The sequence below is a fragment of the Melospiza melodia genome, chromosome 4, assembly GCF_035770615.1.
Source record: "Melospiza melodia melodia isolate bMelMel2 chromosome 4, bMelMel2.pri, whole genome shotgun sequence".
Lineage (NCBI taxonomy): Eukaryota > Metazoa > Chordata > Aves > Passeriformes > Passerellidae > Melospiza > Melospiza melodia.
The window spans coordinates 69126021-69150750 of NC_086197.1; the positions used below are offsets into that span (position 1 = coordinate 69126021).

General features: G+C 37.1%; 1 protein-coding gene across 1 annotated transcript in view; it reads right to left on the bottom strand.

Annotated features, from left to right (window-relative positions):
• The window catches only part of CNOT2 (CCR4-NOT transcription complex subunit 2), an 83989-nt gene that overhangs the window by 20171 nt on the left and 39088 nt on the right, over positions 1–24730 (bottom strand). Inside the window, exons 2-3 of the mRNA XM_063155060.1 lie at positions 13843–13965; positions 2949–3015 (exon numbers count right to left, since the gene is read on the bottom strand). Of these exons, the coding sequence (XP_063011130.1) occupies positions 2949–3015; positions 13843–13953 (178 nt within the window). The 5' untranslated portion in view covers positions 13954–13965. The remainder of the gene's footprint in view (positions 1–2948; positions 3016–13842; positions 13966–24730) is intronic.

The following is a 24730-nucleotide window of genomic DNA, read 5'->3' on the forward strand; positions in this document are numbered from 1 at the left end:
GCACTCAAATATGCTAATTACTCTTGAATAAATATTTGAACAGTATTTAGAAGACTGATTTGTCTTGCTAAAAATTAAGCAAATCTCTGATAAAAAAATGAAAGTGATGGATCTTTAACTAACAATAACACTGTTTTTAGGACAACAAAAGCAACATTTGAGGCCAATTCTCTCTTTACATAAAGTTGCTTCTTTATGGCAACAGTACTTCAGTGTCTGTGATCAAGTTTGACCTTATCAGAAAAGAAAGCAAGCAGAATTTTAACAGCCCTCTTTCAGCATTTAAAAACATACAGAATGTATAGAAAATACTATTGATCCCATTGTTAAAACCAAACAATCGTGTGTGACCGAATAAAGCAAGCACTTCAGTGAGGTACAACTGAGAACAGCAGAAAATAACCAGTTACTGCCCTGTTTCAAAATGTCCAAACGTTTTTCATCATTCTCATGTCACTTTTCTGTATTAAGTAGTTTCAGAATTATGTTCAAAGACAAGAAAAGTCATTTAGTGCAAGATGACAATAGTAACAAAGCATATAAAAAACGATGGCTGTGACAGTTCCTACTGCTTTGGCATAAGGCTGCTGAGGCAGACTGACAGAACTCAAAATCTTATCTTGCAGACCAAACAAAAGAAAATTCTGATGGATCAGCACTCTCCCATGGTAGAACGCCCCAGCAGAAGAGCTGAATATGACAATGCATAACGTGGTTAAATACTAAGAATGCAAAGAACAGACACAGCATATGCTCAAAATATTATCGTGGACAAAGTCGGAAGAAATGTCCCAGTCATTCAGCTTTTACACTATAAGAACTGCAGTCTGTGTCCTACCCTACAATTTGCAAATCCAGGGAGTTTGCAATAAAACTCAAGTGTATAACACAGATTTATCTCTATACATTCAGATTAAGAGGTGGTGTGACTTGCTATAAGAAGCATCCTAACATTTCATTAAATGTTGATTGCATCAGTGTTCACTGTAAATATTTTGGCAATTTCCTGCATCAGAATAATTGCAATGAGCATAAATATGTATTATAAATAATATTTCATGTTGATTAAAAATTACATGGGATTTTAAAAATAAAATGGTAAAGAAAAAATACATGAACTTCCAAACTAGATACAGCACACCAAAAAAACCACAATAAGGATATTCAACCTAATTTTGTGCAAGCATTTGTTTTAGCAAAGCCACTTTTAGACTGATGGTTATTTCCTCTTATTGGCTTTCTTTAAACTAGATTTTTTTACTGATGAGGGTTGTTACAGTGAAGTAGAACCATACTGCCAGCAAGGAGAGGCAGTTGAAATACTCACTGTAAGAAGAAAAAAAACCCCAAACCCTCTTTTCTTACACTTTCTTTTTCCAGTTTTCTAACTGAGACAAGATCCATATGGGTTATGTTGAAGGCAGACCAATGAAATGGCATATTTCCTTCCTACTGATCAAGTTTACTGGTCAAGGTTACATTGATGCTGTAATAAGACATCTTGCTTAATGACTTACAGCTACCAATCCTTACAAGCGCATAGGAACTATCAGCTTTGTTTTTCCTAAAGAGTATTTAATTGTTAACTATGACTTCAACAAAAAAGTTTCTTGCCCCTTTTTCTCAAGATCTGGTAGAAACTGACACCTGATAATATTTACTTTCAAGGTTGTAGGCACATATGTCTCCATGTTACAGAGATTACATCCTAGGCACAGCAACCAACTGAATGAAAAGCCAAGCTGATTAAAAAGATTACCTTAAAAAATAAACAACAAATGACTGTGACAAGCTGAATGAATATACTTTTTCAGTATCTGTATACAGTAAAGTCTGAAAGGTTCAACAGTGCCAAAATCAGCACCTATAAGACAAGAGCCAAACATGACTCTAAGAAAGGCTAGAAGCTGCTCATATAAATCTCAGTAGCATAATAAAATGGCAGTTTATATTACAGGGTCACTCTTCAACAACCACTGAGACAGGGAAAAAAACCTTCCAAAAAACCAATGCTACCAAAAACAAACAAAAAAACCATCCCAAAACGCCACTGTGTTTTTTAAACCATTTGAAGAAAGCCAAAAGAAGTTGGAAGGCCACGCATCTAGCAAACAAAGCTTTTAGTTTGACTAGATAAAGTTCAGACTCTCTAAAGTACTCTGAAGGCACTTCTTCTTGGAATCTGAGTCAGATGCACTTAGCAAGACAGCAGGAAACACTTAAAAGCACTGTAGTGACACAGGAGAGGTGACATTCACAACCAGTTTTACTTGTGGAACAGTATCTAACTCAGGTATTCTGAGACACTGCCTGAGTGCACCTCTCAGTCACCAAGAGGTTCAGTTCTCAATGCTGGCCCTACGTTAGGTGGTCCTTGAGGGAGCATTACACTGTGACTGTCACTCTATAGCTCTTCTATTACAACAGTGTCCATAGGAGTGGCAGACACATGACATTGTCAAGGAATGAAAAAAACAGTGATGCAGAAAGCAATAATCTTAATGGCATAGCTCTTTGCCAAATGCAAGTTGCCAAACATGTACACAAGATTTACTGTGCTCCTGTAGAGCATGAAATATCAGTTATATTTAAGGTATAATTTCCTTCTGTTCCTTACATAGTTTTCTGAACTAGGCTCATTTTAGCTCAGCTTTCTTTATGTTTTCCTTCAGAGAGTCTGTTAAGTCACAGAAATTTTTTATAGTATTATTGTATTTGGATATTTAGCAGTTATAAAGTGACAACATAATATTTTGCACACTAAACACTACAAAATTGCACATGAAGCAAAGCAAAAATGTTTCTTAAAATAATTGTATGTAAGGGTGTATGTATACTGTCATTTTTACACAATTACCAGAAAACAAAGCCATCTGCATGTTCCAGAGTGTCAAACTGTAATATATTTAGCATAAAATAAACGTATTATTAATAAAAAGAATTCTTACTTTGTTGCCCGTATAAACTTGCCCCAAACTGAGACAGCTGACCTGATGTTGATGGTGATGCCAGCATCTAAAATGTAAGAAGAATAAGAGGTTATTAAAGACATAAAGATATTGTGCTATCTTGCTCTGGAAGTTGACAACACCACGTTACACCAAGAAAACCAAAACAACTGAAAACTCGTTCAGAGTAATGAAAAATTTTAGAAACTCCTCAAAATATCTGCACAGTAACACCTGTAGCAGTATATTACACATCAATAAACATGATGAGTAATAAACACAGATTTTACTTGCAACAAAGACCACAGAAGATCTAAAAGCTTTCAGGTTTTCTACCCATGCATCCAGAATACCCATCATTACAGAAAAAAGAAATACTTATTTACTTAAATCAGAGGTCTTTTTCCACTGTAAAACACACCTCATACAACCATATCCTTTCCTGCTCAACAAAGGGGTGCTTCATATTGTCATTCACAGTATGATTGGCTAGGTAGCAGCAGGTATATACGAACAGATATGAACTTCAGGTAAGACTCCAATGTTAAAATATATTGCCCTAAGAGCTGGCTTCATGCTTGTACATAGATATGAACAGGACCTACAAATGTCAGAAGCAATATTTCCTGCTCTACCATGCCCACATATTACCAAAAAAGAAGGCAACTAATGTAGGCACTTGACACTACATTTCCAGCCATTGTTCTGAGAGGAAAAGAATAAGCTGTTTACCATGCTTCCACAGAAATGTAAGGTTTTTATAACTTTGAGAAACAGGACATATACTTAAACACTTGGGAAAACACCCCTTTGTAATCTTAAGGGAAGTTAAATATTGGAACATCCATCTCTGCTTTTGCTGATCAGCTGTTCACCAACACTAGGTACAGCTGACTGTCCCCCTGCAGCAAGAAGTTATTAGCTGACCTAATCTCTCCATCCACAACAGAACATGCTATTTCTACTTAGTAACACAAGGGCAAATAGCTGCTTGTTTAGTGAATTAGTCTGGACTTGGACTAAATTTCAGGATGGTTTCAAGGAAAAAAATGTCTGGATTCTTAGACAAAAGGCAACTTCAAGGGTTTTCAGCTTAAGAGTAAAGAATTCAAATCAAAATAACTTTACTGTGATAACTGCAAACTGCTTTGTTGATATCATCTAGGCAGATGTAAAAATCAAACAAATAAACTCATAAACCAAATCTGCTAGTTGTCTATATTGGGGCCAAATCCAGATGGTAGAAATGAGAAAGAAGACAGGCGGGGTAAGTCACTAAGTATCAAAAGTAGTATTCATATCTGTAAGTCACAAAGTATTTATGGGGGTTTTTGTATATATACAGAAGACATGATAAAAGAAATTACAGCAGACAATTACCACAGACCATCAGAAAATATATCAGAACCTAACTCAGCATACATTTTACACATATTGAGAACAAAATGCAGGTATTTGACAGTAAGGAACTACAGGAACAACCATCCACACATACAAAGAAGTTTGAAAAAGCAAGACAAGCAAGGTCTTTCTCAGTGAAGAACTCACTGTGAACAAAAACCCACTTTGAGTAACACCCAGTGGCATCAGCTCAGCATTCACATAACCAGGTTCACAGGCCATATCTACATTAGCAAGTGATGCAGACGGAGGGAAATAAATTTGTAAAAAAAAACCAAAAAAAGTTGGTTCTGGGGGCCGACCAGCTGCTGTATGCTTTCCTAAACTAAAGCACTTGATGCCATGCACTAGATGCCCATTAGTGAGTGGCACATGTCCAGTGCAGTGCTGCAGCATCTCTTCCAACCCGTTTTCATTCAGAAGGAATAAAATTCACTCACACTTAATAACGCTTTACAACACAAACCAGAGCATGCTGAAGTAGGGACACTTGGGAGACAAGATTTCAAAAGCACACTTTCCCCACCACCCCAAGATAACAAATGTTAGCTTGAGGTTCATTAAACACTGATAAAACAAGCTGACACAGTAGTTTTTAAGAAAGACAAAGTGAAATGGGGAGGTTCAAAAAACAACATTCAAGTCTGACAAGTTGGAAAATCCTAGCAACATGTTGCAAGGTGTGAAAAATTGTTATTCTATGGGGAAATTGAGAGGCAGAAAGTCAAAAGACACCTTCTGAGACAATGATAAAGGCAAACAAGTTCAAAAATAAAAGTCAACACATCAGACACTGAGCTAGAAACATCAATCAAAAAGTACTACCAGCTTTGGGACAGATAAGCAAAACAGCTAGGCCAAAAAGGAATATCCCATAAGCACAGCTGCTCAGGGAATTAAAAAATTGCTGTGGTGGCATATGATGTAATAAGCAGAACACGCTACAGACCTCAGCATAAAGTCTTTTATTTTTAATGTTAACTTGGGGTAAAAACCCCAATAATTAGAAAACCCCTAAGAGGCAATAGATTACTTTAAAGAGAGAAAAAAGAATCCCACCTCTTTCACAATGAGTACTACCTGATTTTTAAAATTCAATTAAAAGCAGTAGTAAATAATATTTATATTGAACACTGCTTATTAGAAAGAGGATTTTCTTTTGAAACATTGCAAAGTAGGTCACATCTATTGTGCCACTTACTTTTACATAAAAAGCTAATTGCAAAATGACTTGTAGAGAAACCTTTATAGAAAATCATAATAAAGGCCAAGTGTTGAATTCAGTAAGTCTGATAATTTAATGTCATAACATACTTAGAACATCAAAGATAACAAGCCTCAAGAAATAAATCAATAAAAAATCCTGTGGATCTGTTCCAGGCAGATTAAATGCAGCATTTCTCAAATCTTATGGACCAGGAATATGCTGCATGGATATCTTATTTCATCTCTACTTTATTAAACATCTTTTTCTGTCATATCTAAGTAAGGATCAGTTTAAAATTGTCCTGGTTTTTCATTATTTCCATACAATTTAGATCAGCAACAAAAATTAAATTCAGCAAAACCTTAACCTCTATTACCAGAACCTTGACTTGCATTCAAAGCCTCTGAGTCACTATTATAGTCTACTCAAGCTTGGTCCAGCAAAGATAATGAAGATTCAAGATGAATGGTATTAGTAGTACTAAAAACATTTCTTCTGGCACTTTGCAATCATTATTTCATCTGACTGGGCTACTTGCCACACATAATATATATATTATTATTATGCCACACAGAATATATAACAACTCTCCAAGCACATACTGGCAACTGTGACTGGTAGTCACTTGAATTTCTTTTTCTACAATGGCCAAAAGTCATAACCTTAATAAAAACCAAAGCAGACTAAGCCTCAAGGTGACTAAAGCCTCTTCCAGTTGCTAAGACCTATTAAGCTTTACCCAATTATGTTACAATCTTAGGGAAAAACCACTCAGAATTACATTTGCAACAACCTAGATCAATTTGTAAGTGGTTAACAGCCACAAAACCCAGCATGGGATTTCTGCTTCTATTCCAAAGTTGTGTCACTGAACTAGGCAGATTTTTTTTCTATTAGCTTTCCCAATGTTGCTATTACAAGACAGAGGAGGCCTATGACTTGCCTCTCTCGTGGGACAGGGGGGCTACTGGGCAAAAAAGACCTTGTGTAACATGAAGGCTGCACTTTATTTTGCAGGATACAGGAAAGACCAACACTCAGTACTGGCAGGCTGATGACACTCAAGACATGGACATCATTTTACACACGCGTCTCAAACGGTGACGGCAATTTTGATCGTGGAAGGTTATGCATCTAAACTCAAACCAACTGATGATCCAAGTTATCAATTCTGCCCAATTTTGCTCGACTGGTCCACACCAAGAACCAATACGCTGCAAGGGGCTCTCAGACAATTCCCTATCCCTACTGCTGAGAGATTTTTCTGTAACTACTTTCATTACTCTTGATCAGTTTACTGCAGGAAATTCATTCGAGATTGTCAACAAATCTAAAAAAAACCAGCACCAAGAAATGTTCAAATCTGCCAGAAGCGTGAAGAGAACACTGCACTTTACAAGCCCCTCGGGAGGGTGCAGAACACAGGAGCAGAGGGGCGGTGGGAGGAGGCCCTGCAGCAGCGCGGGCCGAACGGGCTCCTGCCGCCCCCAGGCAAAGCCCCAGCTCAGCCTGGGGACAGCTGCCTGGGCCAGCACTGCCACGGCAGCACAAGTCAGCAGCGTGGCACCCGGAAAACTCAGAAAACAATTCTGTGGAGGCTGCTACATAACATAGTTATAGCCCAAAGCTACTTTCTTAAACATGAAGCAAGCCTAGCTAAAATATATTGATTAAGCACTACAAAGTCAACTCCTAGAAGCAAAATGTGTTAGAATAAGCAAGTTTGTTAGAAGTATCTGGCCTGATAAATGATGGAATTCTCACAGATGCAAACATCAGCATAATTTTGTATTTACACTACTTTATTTCTGGTATCTGCCATCTGTGCTGCACTATTTATTAACAACTTCTGACCCACAGAGCCTCAAAAGAAGTAACTGTTATACTGACATAAAACCAGTAGTAAAACAAGTCAAGAAATAACAGATAAAAATACTAGACTCTGGCAGTTTTTTAGTAGTGTTATTAGTCTTCCTCGTTACACCACCTTCTAATATAGCACTCACAACAGTCCCATATTACAAGAAAGTATTTCCAAATCTCAATATCATAAAACAATGAAAACCTTGTATACATATATAAATACAGGTTATTATCTGCCAGTGAAAATTATTACTGATGTAAATAATTTGTGAAATATAAACTCAAATACAATACTGCAAAATAAATGAAATTTTATTCAGTCTTTCATATTTCATAATATCTGATTGGTTGTGATCTTTTGCCTCCAGCAGCACTTGGAGAGCACAAGGAGGTAGGACCACACTTCTGATGGCAGCAATATCTCAATATCTTAGAGACAAGATGCTACTTTTGAATGACAATGACACTATTACTGTGAGGTTAACATGGCTACCCAAGTAAAAACAAATTCTCCCTGTGCAGAGACATTAAATCGTCTGATAGATACTACAGTTTATCAGTGAGCCAAATGACTACTGAAAGCTCATTGAAAGATGCTATAAAAAAAGCCAAAGAAACTGAGAACTAGGACAACAAAGCAAATATTTTACACCAATTAAATAACCAGCTGCAAACAAAAAAACAAAACCAAAATGCCCACCACTCAGCTCATAAACCATCAATATTACAAAACAGCATGTTCAATGAAATGAGTTATTGGGTAAGAAACCACAACCCTCCCCTTCTAGAAAATGCACGTGATTTTATGCATGGAATTAATCTAGTTAAAGGCCTCACTTCAAAAGCTAGAGCTGACATATAAAAATTATTATTCATTGTGAAGTGGAGATGCAGTAAAATAAAGCTTCTAGATGAAGCTAAGATGAAAATCAGAAAAGTATAGAACACCTACCACAGTCATTCAATTATTCTATAAAAAGCCTAAATACAAACAGAATCATAATGAAAATTACACTACAGTCATCAACAGTAAAATTAGTTTCCTTGTGACACAATTCCAAATTGTAAAGGGATGTAAACTAACTTACATTTGGACATATTTTTCAGACACATTATTTGCACACTGTGTGAAATAGTATAAAAAAACACTTTTGTCTCTAAGCAAAATTAATTTATGATGTATTGTCTTATTTGATAAATCCGTTCATGTGCAAATTTATAGGTGACACAGTAAAGGGTACATTTTGTATTTGAAACTTTTTGTTCTTTCAGCATACTGTATAACTTTCTTATGAAAATGCACACTCTAGGCAGAATGATGATAGGCTCTGAAAGAGAACTGCATTAAAACACAAAGCTCCTGAAATTGTTACTAATCTCATTCCCTGCCAATCCTTCCAAGTATTTTTCCACTTTTGCCACTATCAATTGCATTGCAATTTCCATACATTTAAAGTTTGTTTGTCCAACAGGGTTTTCATTTGTTTGTTCTTGGTTTTTTCCTTTTGTTGGTTGTTAGGGCGTTTTTTTTTTTTTTAACATTATTGTGTACTCAGTAATACATGCAAGGAATGTTTAATCACTCTTCTGAAAGGTGAAAAGTAACTCTTATTGCTTTGTAGCTCACACTTCAAAGAGTGAAGCCTAAGTCATATGTTTCACAAAGCAAGCAGGGCAAACCAACTCACTATTCAGTCAAATCTACAAGAATGCTTACATGCAAAGTAATGCATGTGAAAATATTCATTTGCCATTTATAATTAAGACATTATTCTATTTATTTCTCAAAATAAACTTTGGGGTTTTTTCTCCCTCCACAAATGGATCAAAACTATTCAGACAATTACAAGTTAGGCTAATATACAGTATCTCTATTCAGCCAAGCAGCATTAGTGTGAATGCCACAACTGCTCCTGACACAAGGGGGTTTCATGGGAATTCTTAAATACATACAAGTCCATTCAAAGCATCTGATGTAAAATTATGACTAAGGCAAGAAAGATACCTTGGGAAACATGATACCATAGGTTTCCTCAGAATCCTGAAATAACAGCATTAAAAAGTCAGCAATTCATCTGGATCAATGAGGTTCAGCAGCCTTAAAGTCAAAGTTGTTTCCAGAAAACTGACTAAACTCTTACACACTTAGTTTCCAAAACTTAGCAAGATTCTGGATCTCAATCATAATGGCAAGCTAAACCTTCAGGGTTTTCTCTCTTGTAAAAGTACCACCTCCTTGTAAGGCCAAGTATTTCAAAACACAGTAAAAGTAAAGGTTCTAGGAGTTTAATAGAATCACAGTAAGAGGCCTTTGACAACCCTTTGTTGTATCACTGAAATCTGCCTTTGTGCAACTGTCTCATGATGGAGGAACCCCTGAATGTCATCCACCGCAGATATGCTTCAGCTCAAGATGGAAGAAACCTTTGGAAAGCAGGCTCCCAGAATCAACAACCCATTTTTCTGTACACAATATCCAAATCTGGGGACTTCCTAGTGCTAGAGAGTTACACAAACAATTGCAATGAGACAAATCTAATCTTCAAGCTAAATCTCACCTGCTACAATTACAAACACAAATCAGAAGTATTACTACCACCTCACTGCAAGCATTTTGTTATCTGTTGAGCAACTGGAAAAGAAAATGAACAGTGAAGGTCTGGGCCAAGATTTGAAAAAAATATTAACTGAAAAAATCTCCTAAGTTTTCCGACTGGGTAGACCTTCATTAAAATGCATGTGTGTCTGCTGTCAGATTTATGGCTACAAAACAGAAGGTGACCTTATCTCACACTCTCAAGTACACATTTTTAGTAGGTTGGGCTAAATTGGTCAAACCTTGTGGAGACCTTCTTACATTCTCATACATGAGAAATCAAAGAAGTTCAGATTGTATTGGTCCAATCTTTTCTCAAAGCTCATCTGCATTTTTGTTTTGTTCATTTAACAACTGTAGTTTCAGAAATACATGAGCACCATGAGTTACCAATTTCTACAGTTCTCTATTCAAATAAAAATACATGTATCCATGTCCTGAAAATTATTTTGCTGAGTGCATAGACAGCTCAATTAAGTTTGTGAAATTAGCAACAAGTAAGCTCTGCAATTGTTTTGCAGGTGCCCAGTGCATCATCTTATCAATTTATATTAAAAGGATCCCACTTGTTGCCAGCAACAAGTTACACTATTTTCTTAACCTGTTCTTTGTTCTGTAAGTACTGTAAAACACCTAATTTATTTCCCAAAGGATTATTAACCTGCTTATAATTAATTCACTGACCAAGTGCAGAAAGAGTCACAGACAGAGCATTCATGCATGTACTCTGTTTCTCTCCCCTACCTAGCTCAGCAAGCATGTGATGATTCAAGTCAAAGCAACTTACTCAGTAAAAAAAAAAAAAAAAGTCTAAGATGGCTTGAACAAGATGTAATCTCATCTAAGGAACCATAGTTGTGGGCCTAAAATAACTTATCCAATCAGTATCTGTATGATCTTGGAAGCACTTGTGTATGTGAGTAACAGGCAACTTTTCCATTTCAACTACCGTATTAGTCCTGTTTATTTACAACTGCTTTCTCTAGTGAAACAATAGGTAAATTAAAAGAAAACTTTTATCTCTTAGCTACACTGAGGCTGAAATAAAAGTAACATGTCCAAAATCATTTGCTGCTAGTTCTTTCCCCATGTCAAAAATATTTGAAATTTAGGACAGGATTTAGCTTGACTTTACTGTAAAAATAAAGTGAAAACTAACTTTTGAAGTTTATACAAAGGCTTGCAGTAATAGCCTTTACTCTAAATTTTAGAAGGATTTCACCATTCCCTATGTTCCCCCATTCCTATACTCCCCAGCTTTGAGTACACCTACACACAAGCAGCAACAGTTCCTTGGAAAGGAGCAACTCTCAAGATCAGAATCACTAAAATTTCAACAAAATGAAAACGAGAAATACCTAGCTATATCCAGTATAAGGGCAAATATTAAACAAGCTTTAGCCCTTGCTGAAAAACAGAATTTAGTGAGTCCATTCACAGAAGCTTCCACCAAAACCATTCTATTTCAGTTGGAAGAACTCTAGAAAATAAATGAAGCATAAATGAAGGACTCTGCATTCATATCTACATATCATACACTGGAGAGAAAAAGATTACATTTCAGTATTTTTTATAGGTCAGTTGCAAATGCCTACCACATTAATTGTATCTGCTTTCAGTAAAGATATAAACAGAGCTGAAGTTGAAAAAGGAAGAATAACAAACTGCAGTAAAATTGCACCTTGTTTAGATAATATAAGAGTAATTTGCTTCTTTCCCTGATATGTCTTCTGCCTTTATTTTATTACCATAGTAGATGTGAAGACAGAAAGATTCAAAGTGCTTCAAGATCTAGAACGCTGGAATTTTCCCCCAGGTGTTCATAAAACTGGATCTAGGTTTTGAACATTAGTCTTTATTAGCTTACTTGGAAAAACTTCTGAGCAATTTTATTTTAGCCTGTCAATACAGAGTCAATATATTTATTTTACTTTCATATACAACATTTTTAGCTGAATTCTAGTTGAAAGACTATTTGAAAACATGGTTATTTTCAAGAGGCAAAGGTTTACAAAGCTGTGCAAGATGGAAACTTAAGAGAATGTAACAACCTTTCCAACCCTCCTTATCTACTGTGAGCCAAGTGAAAGAGCAAATGGAACATGTAACACACAGTATGCATTTAGCTATACCTGACTGATCAAAGGTGTACAGTCAATATTATTGCCATAAATTTATTTGTATAAACGTATAAAAAAGTCAGAATAGCATATAACAGTTTAAAATTTCATAAGCATAAACTCAGAAAGTTGTAATGGTCAACAGTTAAGCTACAGGACTTGGGGAACCTTAAAATAATTTAGAAATAAAATTTTAAAAAGCTTTTGTAAATCCACTCTTCTATTTCCTGTTGGAAGGACATCATTCTTCTGCCAACTACAGGCTCCTATGCCCCATTTTGGCCACTTCTCCCACAGGCCTTCAAGCTTTCTCATTTGGTATTCCTGGCGTATGGAACACCCACCTTCTTCCTCTTCAAGTGCCATTCTAAGATCCACTTCTGCAACTCTACCTACAGAAAAAGTAGGCAACTAAAACATTCATTCACTGTGTCAATGATGTGCCAAGCCATCAGCTTTCACTGTGTATGCTGTGCAGCATAGCATTTATCTCACTTTATCTTTCTTACTACACCATAATGATTTCACCCTCAGTGCATCAAGTCTAAAAGGAGGGATTTAATGTAACAAATTAACTTTGGAAAAATTCTCTCTATTGTTTTTGAGTGCTAGCTGCACCTCTTGGTGACCACAGAAAGGATGTAATTCCACATCATAAATATTCCACTGTGCCTATGTGCATCTGTGGTACATGTATATGTGTAACCAACACAAAGAGAAAAAAGCAGCCCATTTAGTTTTGTTTACACTGTACTACATTTTCATCCTTTGCTGTCTCTTATCAATTTATGAAACTGAATTGGAAAGCTGCATTTATGCTTTTTTTTTATTGTGTTTTGTCTAAAAAAGCCTTCTACTCTCTAAACCTATTTCCTTCTCTTTGAAAATCTAAATTAAAATTCAGCTAAGAGTCTGTAGGAAATGCTTCTCTTGACACAGGCCAAGGTCTACTGCTATTAACCATATTTCTAGACAGTCTTGGAGGCAGACTTGAAGCATTTTCACCTTCTTGAAAATTTGAATGGAATTGTTTTTTTTTTTTTTAATTAGAAAGGATGTGTTGCCTACACATATCAAATACAAGCCTACCATGAGATTATATTACTGACCTGCAGGTGACATGAACTTCAAGCCACACTTTCAAGTCCTCCATGTATTTCTTCATGCTACTCCATGTAAAAGTGACATACTTTACTGCCTAATATATTTATCTTTGGTAAGAAGCAGCAGAGCTTCACTAATGTTAATGCAGTTCTAAAATACAATTTGTCATTAATGAGTGGAAAATATGTTTAGGAATTGCTAGTTTTTTAACTGTGTGGCATTCCAAATAGGAGAAATACCTAACTTAGATTACTTCAGTAAACAAATTGCACAAAGCATTTTCATCAGAAACTAAAAATGGCTGAAGATGTAAAACACAAAACCACAACAAAAAACCTGAAGACCCTGCACAGAAGCACAAGATGTAATCAATAACTCAATTTAAATTACAAACACAATGCTTCAAGATGAAAAAAAAAAACCCCACAAAACAACATTGGCAAGTATATGGCTGAAGTTTACGTGAATAAATTCACTGAAATTAAAGCACTTGCTGCTGGAAATGTACAGCTTAAAGCTAAATGAAGATCTTCCTCACATACATTTCACATATTGAAACTATCTCAGTACTGAAAGGAGAAAAAATAAGCTTATTCAACTTACATCTTTTTCTGACCGATGTGGGAACATCGATGATTGGCTGTAGTACATGTTCTCATCATGGTAGTCACCATCAACCCCCTCTACAAACTTCTTCCTTGAAGCACCAAACATGCTGTTTGTCACCTAAATAAGAAGAAAATGTATTATACACCATATATTATTTGGTTTGTTACATAGTTGGTATATATTTTAAATATATATCGATAGAAGGATGGTTAAAACCCATTTCTAAATATATGAAAATTCCTCTTAAAAATACTTTCCATATATTGCCAGTGTAATAAAGAGGGATTTTCATGTGACAAACTTTCAAGAGGGATTTTCATGTGACAAACTCATATTCCAGAAACAATTGGGGTGGGGAAAGGGGACATATTTTCATTTTTTGGAAGGGTGTTGTTACATTTATTTTACACTCAAGCTTACTTAAAATTACAACATGTCAGAAAATAAAAGAGCAAACTTCCCTAGTTTTCCTCTCCTCAGGTAAACATTCAGCCTAAAAGGAAATAATTAAGAATATTCTTTAGAACTCAGTCACCTTAAAAGAAATAGCAAAAATAAAAGAGAGAAGAAAAAATAAAGATCTGTGAAATCTTCCATATCTCATCACCAGCAAACCAGCTTTCAACTTGACCCCACTCAGATACATGATAACTAAGAGAAGGCTGAGCTTAACCACACTCAACAACTTCATCCCAGACTGGCAAAGTTACTGCAGACAGCCCACAAAAACCCACTAGGTTTTATTTTACCCTTGCTCCCGGGATCGCACACAGTGCTGCTAAGTCAGGAAATGGAAGCCAGAGAAACAGCAGCCACACAGCTGGTTACAGAATCTTAATTCATTAGCAAATTCAATCCTGCAGCAAGGTCACACAATGTCACTGAAGCATCTTCTGCACACAGTGTGCACTTCTCTACCTCTCATTTGATCACCTGACTATGAAGCTCTGGCCCAGCACAGCGCGCACTCACCAAGCCCTGTTTTAACCACCCAGGTTAATGTTCAAACCAGCCAAGTGGCACATGCAGGTCAGCACAGAGCAACTTCCCAGCTTCTTGTACCATATGGGGAGACTGGAGAGAGTGCAATCCAACAGGGTGATCATCAACCCTGAGCTACTGCCCTACAGAACTTACCTTCACAAGGATCTTTATAATCTCGAAAGGCAAGGAAGCTAAGGTAGAGTTCACTTATGAAATGCTCTGAACCTTAAAATTTACTATCTTCACTACAGCATTAGACAAACTTAAAAACACGGGATTTCAAACTTCTTAAAAAAAAAAAAAATCAGTCAGTCTGCATTACCTTAGGCTCATGCTTGAAACTGAAATTTCAAAATATTTATTTTGGTTGGCTTCAAGAAGAGTTACTTTCAGCCAGAAATCCTCTTGACAGAAATCCCTGCTGACACAAAATTACTGTGATATTCCTCACAGTATGGCTTATTCAAATTTCACCTTTACTGATGAAGATTTCCAAGCTGTATTTAAATAACATGGCTGTTCCTAGACTGGTAACAATTAAGCCCCATGGTTTCAAAGTCACAGTACTTTTGATTAACAGTAGTCAACACCTGGGATGCATTTAATACAGCTATACTCCACAGAATGATCTCAAAACATTTAGCTAAACAAGAGTCTACTGCACGACTCCTACAAGAGGATTTCAGATATTCAGACTACTGATATTCCAGAACAAATGTAAAATCTGTTACAAATATGTGAAGGATGGCATGTAAAGATACTACATACCTTCCCCAGATGAAACTTGTCTTTTATGTTTTTTACAAAATATCTGCAAATATAAGGTCCCCAAGTGCTAGAATGCAATCAGCTGACTTTCACACTTATAGTGAAGCTTTCATTACACTGTAAGCATATCCCACTGTGTTAATCCCCTTACAATGCAATTATCACCTACCAGATGGGATGGAGCATTTAACAGGCTAAGGGGATTATCTTGTCCTTTGCTCTGCCTGAGTAAAGTGCAGAGAGATGAGCAGTTGCCTTTAACTGCAGTAAAAAGGATAGTGAAATGCTTTGGCAAAGCTATCTTCAGCAATGAAGAGAAGCTGCAGTCTCACCCAACTACTGCTCCTGAGAAGCAGAAAAGCAGCTTTACACAAGTCCCAAAGAATTCTTTGGTACTCCTTTAACAATACTTGGGATAAGTAAAGGATTATTTTTTGTCACATAACCTTCTCTTGTGATACATCATCAGAATAACAACTGAATTGTGATAGAAAGCAAGTCCCTGATGCATATGTGGTACTGTACTAAAGTAGTAAGAAACCCTGAGCTACAATACAGGACCTATATAAGGGGAAAAAACTATTGTCTTTGACCCAGCAGATTTTGATCTTATTTCTTCAAAGGTTTACACATGGCTGGCTACATATGTACTGTAAAGATCTCTAAGTCAGTGGGTCAGACCTCTCAAAATATATGTCTATAGCTGCTCAAAGAAAGTATGTCCAAATGTAGTCTTTCTACTGAAAAGTTGAAAAATATTTTAAATTCCCCACTAAATTCAAACTTTTTAAAATATTATTTTCTATACTGAAAATCATAAATGACAGTGGCCCAAAAAACTAATCAAGACTACTCCCTGAAGACTGATGAAGTACAATGATATTAATATGGAGTCTGACAAGGGCATGGTTATAAAGAAAGAAGATGAAGAAAACTTCTAATAATTAGATAAATATTGTTTTTTTATTGGAAATCCATATTTCTACGTGACACCTAACAGAACTGTGCTGATGAACTCCAGAGAAAACACAGCAGGCTGCAGCTGCAGGGGAAGAGTTCAGGAAGGCTGAGGAGCCTGCAGTGCTCCTGTCTGCTACCCAGCTGCATCACTGCACCCAAGTATCCTGGAGACCTTTGAAGACTTTTTGCTGACACTTCCTCACAACAGCATTTTTGTATGTGATTTTGTGTTGTTCAGAGCTGCCAAGTGAAGCAGTCGCATGCAGTGTTCAAGCTGTCCAAACTCCCACTGAGGGAAGTGGTGCAGGCACTGGAGAGCACTCTGGCAAGCACCTAAAGGATTCATGTTAGGCACTCCTAACATGATTCCACTCCACTAGAAAGAGCTGTCTCCTGTTCTTAGGGTGAACCACAGCACACATCGCAACAGAGAAATGTGGTGGTACAATTCACAACACTATCCAGCCCTGTCACAAAACTAACAGCACAGTAATATGAGGCAAGCTGCTAAAAACCAGTAACAGAAAGAGCAGGAACTGGGATTTGAGACTTGAACTGCAGCTGCTGTAGCCAGGTTGCTTACTTTGTGCTCATTCTGAAGCTAAAACCAGCAGCCAATTTACCTACTTCCCAATAGTCACTGGTGACAGTGAACGGCTGGCAGACTTCTGAATCAGAGCACTTATCCCCATGCAGACTTTTATATTACAGCAGGTTTATGCAATGACAGTGTCATACTGTTGCCAGGTTAGCAACAGGCACCTTCCAATCCATGGTAACTTATTCCAGGATTCACTAACACGCTCATTAGTCACTCATGCTACAAGCATATGCAGAGATATTGGAAAAACACTGTTGTGGTACTCTTTGTAAGAAGGCGTGAGAATAACTGGGTCTGTGCCAAATGCAGACAGATCTGCAGATGGAACTTAGCTGCTTATTTCCTAGGACAAGAAGCCACTCAGAAACCTCATACACAGACTGACAGATCGCTGCCCAATCAGCTATGAAAGTAAATACAGCAGAGTTCACGAAGCCCTTACAAATAGATCTTAAACCCTTTGGAAATTAACAGAGACCTGAGGTTTTACACCTTCAGGTACAGGTCTAAATTGGTGAGGTGAAGAGAGGTAGAAATCAGCCCTTATATTTCAGTTCCTCTTTCATATATATCCATACACACATGCCAACACAATCTCACAGAAGTGGTATGCCAACTGCATGACAATTTTATTACACACAGAATTCTTGTCTCTCAGACTAATGTCATGATTCCCCTCTCCTAATCCTCTAAGTACTTTCTTTTCTACTGTGGGAACTCAGTTCTCCGTTGCACAAGACACACTGGCAGTGTAACCATTCATTAAAAATGTAGAAATGGTGCACTTAGGTCAATTCATTCTTTAGCGTAATGTTGCAAAAGTACTTACAACTCCCACTGATAGTCCCATGCAAAATATTATTAGAAAATATTCAAGGTGACAGAGGAAAGAAAGGGAAGGAGCTACATATTAGGATGGAGTTAGGAGAACTAACCTAATACATGGCCACAAAGCACATTGTCCACTTCTGATCAAGTGAACACACGCACTTCTTTCAAAGCATGAGCTGCACCTGCCTCAGGGCAACCCTTGGTATCAACAGAGGCTGGGAGATGAACAGATTGAGAGCAGCCCTGCCAAAAGGGCTTGGGTGTGTTGGTGAATGAGAGGCTGGACATGTGGCAGCAGTGTGCACTTAAAGACCAGAACACCAACTGGATCTTGGCAATCCAAAGCAGTGTGTGACCAGCAGGGCGAGGGAGGGGATTCTGTCCCTCTGCTCTGCTCTGGTGAGATCCCACTTGGAGAGCTGCATCCAGCTCTGGGGTCCCCAGCATGGGAAGGACATCACTCTAATGGAATGAATCCACCAAAGGGCCACCAAGATGACTGGAGGGATGGAGCACCTCTCCTATGAGGAAAGGCAGAGAGAAATGAGATTATTTAGCCTGGAAAAGAGAAGTTTTGAGGATACTTTATTTGTGGCCTTCCAGTACCTGAAGGGAGCCTACACAAAATATGGATCATATACTGACAGGAGAAGAAGGAAATTATTTTAAACTGACAGCAAGTAGGTTTAGGTTAATGTTATGAAGAAATTCCTTACTGTGAGGGTAATGAGGCACTGGCACAATGAGGCTGCCCAGAGAAGTTGTGGATGCCCCATCCCCAGTTTTCAGGTTGGATGGGGCTGTGAGCAACCTGGTCTAATGGAAAGTATTTCTGCCATGGCAGGGGTCTGGAAACAGATTATCTTTAAGGCCCTTTCCAGTCTAGCCATTCTATGATTCTATGTTTAGAACTCACAACTTCAAGCTAATGTTCATCAAGCAAAATGCAGTCAGAAACCTGGTAAGACCTTTAAATTCTTCTGTGGAACATTTCCTAACAACAGGAGAACTTGAAGCACTGTACAAAGCTTATGAACTTGAAGGATCTAATAACCAGTTTGCTGTGATCACTGACTTTTATACTTCAGCTGAGAAAATAACCCAAAACAACAGTCAGTACTTATTTCTCTTTATTTCTTCTTTAAAATATTTTAAATTGGGAGGAATACTGCAGTATAGCACAATTCAGCACACAAAAATGTCTCACCAATAACTGATAAATATCTTATTAAAACTGAATTTTTATGAAAAACTACTAAAAATTTTGTCTTAAGCTGCAAGAAAATCTTAAAAATTTACTTATAAAGTGGTTCTATGATTGTGTATCAATGTTAGTTTAACATCCTGAAGCAAATTATTAAAAAATGAAAGCTAATTATATTTTTTTGTTTTGCCATATTACTATAGGCAGTGCCTACAGAGCACTCCCTCACGCCATTAACATAGCCAAATCTAAACTAAGATGATACTATAAAATCTCAGAGAAGAATGAATACTTTTAATTTTCCATAGAGTAGAAAAACCAACATTGAATTACAACTGATGAAACTCATCATCTTTGTGAGATTAAAACTATACATAGTGATACAAGCTGGGAAAAAAAAGAGAAACCCTTTTAGGAATTCTAGCAGTATCTTCCCCTTCCTGCCTCTCCAGTGACTACAGTGTTTGTCAACAGGCACACTATCATTACATGGAAGCAATTAAAAGTTGTAATCTCAGTTTGATGTTACAGAGCTTCTACCCAATTATCTTCTATTGCTGCTGATGTTGCTGCCTAGGTATTAATAAGCAAAGGCAATAATTTACTGTATTTCTTGTCTGTCACAAATCACTGTTTTCACAGAAGATGACATATTTACACATGGGAAGGATCTACAAAAGTGACCCTTAATGAGCCTTTTAGTGAGAAATAAGAGTCTCTCAAAATGTCTATCAAAAATCACATGAAACACAAAATGAGCCTGCAATTTAAGTCAAAATACAGAAGCTGGAATTCCATCAGTTGGTTTGCTAGCATAAATTAAATTTATAGTAAAAACTACTACAGTTTATGGTCCTATTTCTCGCCAAAGATAGTTCCTATTTAAGTTAAAGTGGAACTGATATACAATAGAATATATATTACCAAGTTGCTAAATGCAAAAAACCTTTCAAATCCCAAACCTTTAGCGATAAGTGAAAGCTATTTTAAAAATATATGAAAAGTACTCTGATAGAAATAGATTTCATTTTCTACATGAAAGACAAAACAAAACCAGAAGTGGAGATCCTCTGTTTTCTCATTTCATAATCGCAGTTTGTCCACTTCTTCAAGGTGAATGATAACCTCTACCAGAACACTGTATGATAATGCTATGATAACAAACAACAAATTTGTAGTACCAAAAGAACATCATCATGGCAAACCGAGTATTTCACTGCATTTCTTTCAAAAGGTACACTACAACTGTGAATCTATGCTGCATACAAACTATATCCAAGAAATGGCAGTCCCTAACATTAAACAAGCCACAGAAATTCTCCTGAACAAGAACAACACGCTAACTGCTGTTGATCATCTTTAACTCTTACAAAATAAACATTTTAAAACACTCCTGAAATAGCACAGGAGGAATAGGAAAAATTATCCTACATTAAAATAAGAATAACCCAACATTGAAATTACTAAAGCTGAACTGGAAAATTGTGAGTATAAGAAACTCCACTTTGTCTTGTAACATGGTTGACACCAAGTCCATCCTGGGAAAAATTCTTGCAGGTTCTCCTCCTGGTACAGACACAACACTTGAAATATATTAGCAACCAACAGTAGTTTGGGATATGACTTCTCTTTAAGCTGGATGCCTTTTATGGGTTTGATCAATGAGTTATACTCATAGGGAAAAGAATCTTCTGATAGACCATTCAAACAAAATCCAAACACATAAAACACATACACTTCTGCAAATCTGCTGCTGCCTTTCTTGTATTTTCAAATACAAGAACGGCAGCAGCAGATTTGCAGAAGTGACAAGGGCAAACAAACTTGCACTCCATCCAGAGCAGTCTGGGGAGAAATCAGGATGATGCCACATGCATTCCACCTTAGTCAATGACAGGAGCTGAGGAGGAGGAACATGTGTCCTCTGCAGACATGGCAATGAAATCACAAGTCCTGACTACCGCACACATCTGCACACCCCCCCACACACTGTACAATACACAGCTGTATTTTCTTGTCAAGGCCATGGTTTAAGAAATATTGTCCATTGGGAACAATGACTACTTGTCTGATATTATTATAAAAATAAACCTTTCCTACAAAAACTGGTACTTGGTTAATGTAGGAATGGGTGAATCTCAGAAGAAATTCAGCTGTAAAGTCGGTAGATAAATAACCAAAATACGTCAAAATTCCATTTCAGAAAGATAATGAAATGTCTTCAAATACCCTTATAACAAGCTTATTACTGCAGTGACACTTTTCCTGGCTCCTCAGAAATTTATTTTTTGAGTTCCTCTCAATCACTATTTTACATCTCAGCCATAATAAAAAACTGACATTGGCAGGTATCAAAATGGCACCTTCCTACCTTCTTTTGCTTGATAACCGTTTGACTCATCCCATTATGTAATTCAGAAACACACTGGTTGAAAACTACTTGCAGTTTGAACTAAAAATTGATTTTGTAATTGAAAAAATTGCAGTTTGCCATATGAGCTGCATTAGTGCTTTTAAGTATTTCACCGTTGACACAACAAGTTTAGTTGTTTTTCAGCAATTTTCCTTTTGTAACAAATCAGATTAAGATAACCTCTTATTCAGCAAGTTCATCTATTTGAATTTTATTTCCAGTTTCATACCTGGGCTTGCCTTTTTTTGTTGCTTTGTGGCACATTCTTTTAAAAATGAAATAAAAAGACAATTTATCCAATTAGAAATTCTAGATCTACTCAGATACCCTCTGGAGACTTCCTTAATAGAGCATATACAATCGTAAAGTCTGGCTTTAGAAGATCAGAAAATCCCTAATACATTAAGTTCTTCAGATATAACAAAATCCTACCATTTCCTCCAGGCCCCAAAGAAAGAAGTTGGAATGTGGAATTTTCTTAAACACTGTGATCCTCAGAGCAAACTGATAAACATGCAACTTCTGTGTTCAGCAAAATTCTGTTGCAGCCAACTGTGCATATGGCCAAACTCACATGATGCATGCGCAGTCTGAAAGCTGAAAGGATTAAGGTAACTGCAGAAATGAACCCATAAAGTAAAATTACACTAAGCACATGCACATTGTTCTGAATTACTTAAAAATGTAACCGATTCTATAAATTTCTCATGGAAGCAAAAAAGGAAATTGTGACCAAAGCCAATAGTTCAAAGAAGTTTGCACTTCCTACTCTAAAAACTCATTTCTGTATGAAGTAAGTCATAGAACTGGTTATAAGTAACTTCAGCTGAAAATTTAAACAGGGATGCCAGATGAGGCAAAGCATATAGAGGGCGTAAGAAGCTTGTGTCTCAAAAAAGTTGCTCCATCTTGTACTGGCAATAGAAAACGGATTTTAATAGGGACATACCATTCTGACCTCAGAGTAGTGCTCCTCTCTTCAGCTGGGCAGTGCCCCTCTGCTAGAATGCACTAGAACAGGGCAGTTGCTCAATACATGTTTTGTGACACGTGTATGGGCACGTAGCGCAGCAAAGATTCTTAAGGGACATAAATGCACTCCTGTGAAGGGAGCTAAGCAGGTTAAGTGATAATCAGACAGGCCATAAGCCAAGTTTGGAATTCCAGCATCTTAACTCACTGAATCCCCAGACAGGTCAAATATGTTCAAAAATACAAAGAGAAATACAGCATGACTTCTGATAAAAAGCTCAGAACAGTTCTGAGAGAAGAAAAACACTTTAAAGACTTTTCCTTCATCACTGGTATTTAACAGTCATCATGTATTTAAAAAAAAAGACTTTTTAATAGCAATTGTAACAGAAGCTAACTAAGTAAGATTAAATACTTTGGAGTCCAGTTTCACAATTATAGAGCTGCAGTGCTGAAGTATTTTTTCTCTATCAACTGTTACAGCTTTGATATCAGCATGACACACTTTGCCACCTCTGATGCTTTGTATCACTCACAGCTGCTCAAAAATATTTTCCACAAACAACAGACAACTCAAGACAATGCAAAAATGGACCAACACAGCTTAAACTGGAAAATGAACCAGGTCCTCATCTACTCCAAGCCAGCACTATAGTCTGACTTCTGAAGCCAGTATCAAAGAAATGATACAAAGGTTCCATTACAAGGAGCAGCTCAAAAACCTTTTATGTTGATGAATCCTCTAAGAAGCTATCAAAACAAAAGAAAACCCCTGGTGGAGCAACACACAAACACTTACACTGAAATCAGAATCTGCCAAATCAGAAATGTTTACAAGGGAAGCTAGTGGTGAGGAAAGAGGAAACAACACTCCCAGATTTTAGGGAGGCTGTATCCCTCCAGGGGATGAAAATCGAAAATGGCCTGCATCAAGGACACTGCCAGGGCAGGAGGCGGCAGCCCGGGATGGGAGTGGATGAGCTGGAAACACGAAGGTCAGCTGGGCCTCACAGGCAAGGGAAGATGGTTACAAGGGCATGGTCGATATGCTTGTCAGTGAGCAAGTCCTTTACCACACCACCATTACCACACGCCTGCTCTGTTGCTGCAAGTGTTTTTTTCCCATTTCTCTTAACCTTGCTGAGGTCCCTTACAGGACACCTAAGCCAAGCTTAGAGTTTATCTGCTAAGTGCCTCCAGCTACCTCTGTAGTCACTACTTTACATACTGCTCAAGCAGTATTTAACACTTCCTACACACCCAAATGAGCTTTCTAGATCTGTATTCCTACAAAATAATAAGTCTTATTAGATGGTGTTTGTCACACTATCTATCAAGTATGCTGCATCTGTTCACTGAACCCCATTTTCTGTTGGTTAATTTACTGTTTAAAATTTTTTGTACTATATATCAGACATGCAGATGAAAGCCTGTAAACCAAATGGAAAAAACAAACTCTGAAGTGTTAATTCAATTTTGGTTCATAATCGCATGATTTACGTGTTTTCATCATGCCAAATCTCATTTATTGTATGAGAAGAATAAAAGATTAAAAATTAAACAACAGGGCTCCTTTGACTTTTTATTTGCTTTCAGCTGATACTCTCAGCCAGGAGGCTAGATTTCTGCATCTGTGCTTCAGTTAAAAGGGCAACCATTGCTCCAGCTGGGACATTTCCACAAAAATTTTCTTCTTTCCAGGAATATTGCAGTTATCTTTTTTTTCTTTTTTTTTTTTTTTTTTTTTTTTTTTTTTTGGCACAGCACCAATTCCACTAACTTTTTATGACAGCTGCTCTGCCTTCCTTTTTCTTCCTGGAAAGAGTCAAAATTTTCATGTTTGGTTAATCTAAAATACTGTATTTTAAATAAGTCCTGGTTTCCTGGGCATTTCCTGCAGTTAAGCACTGTACAGTGAGATGTGCAGCAAGATTAACAGAGTAAGAACAGAATATTTTTTTCTTTCATTACTCTGATGGAGTTTGTTGACATTAAATAAATCAGTACTACTAGAGACCCATTTCTACTCCAGCTTCTGCCAAGGTGAGGGGTGGGGGGAAGTGTATTGTTGGTGGCTTTGGGTGTGGGAGGGCTCTAGTACAGGGAGCACAAGGTAGATGAATCTTAACTGAATAAGAGAGCCACTACT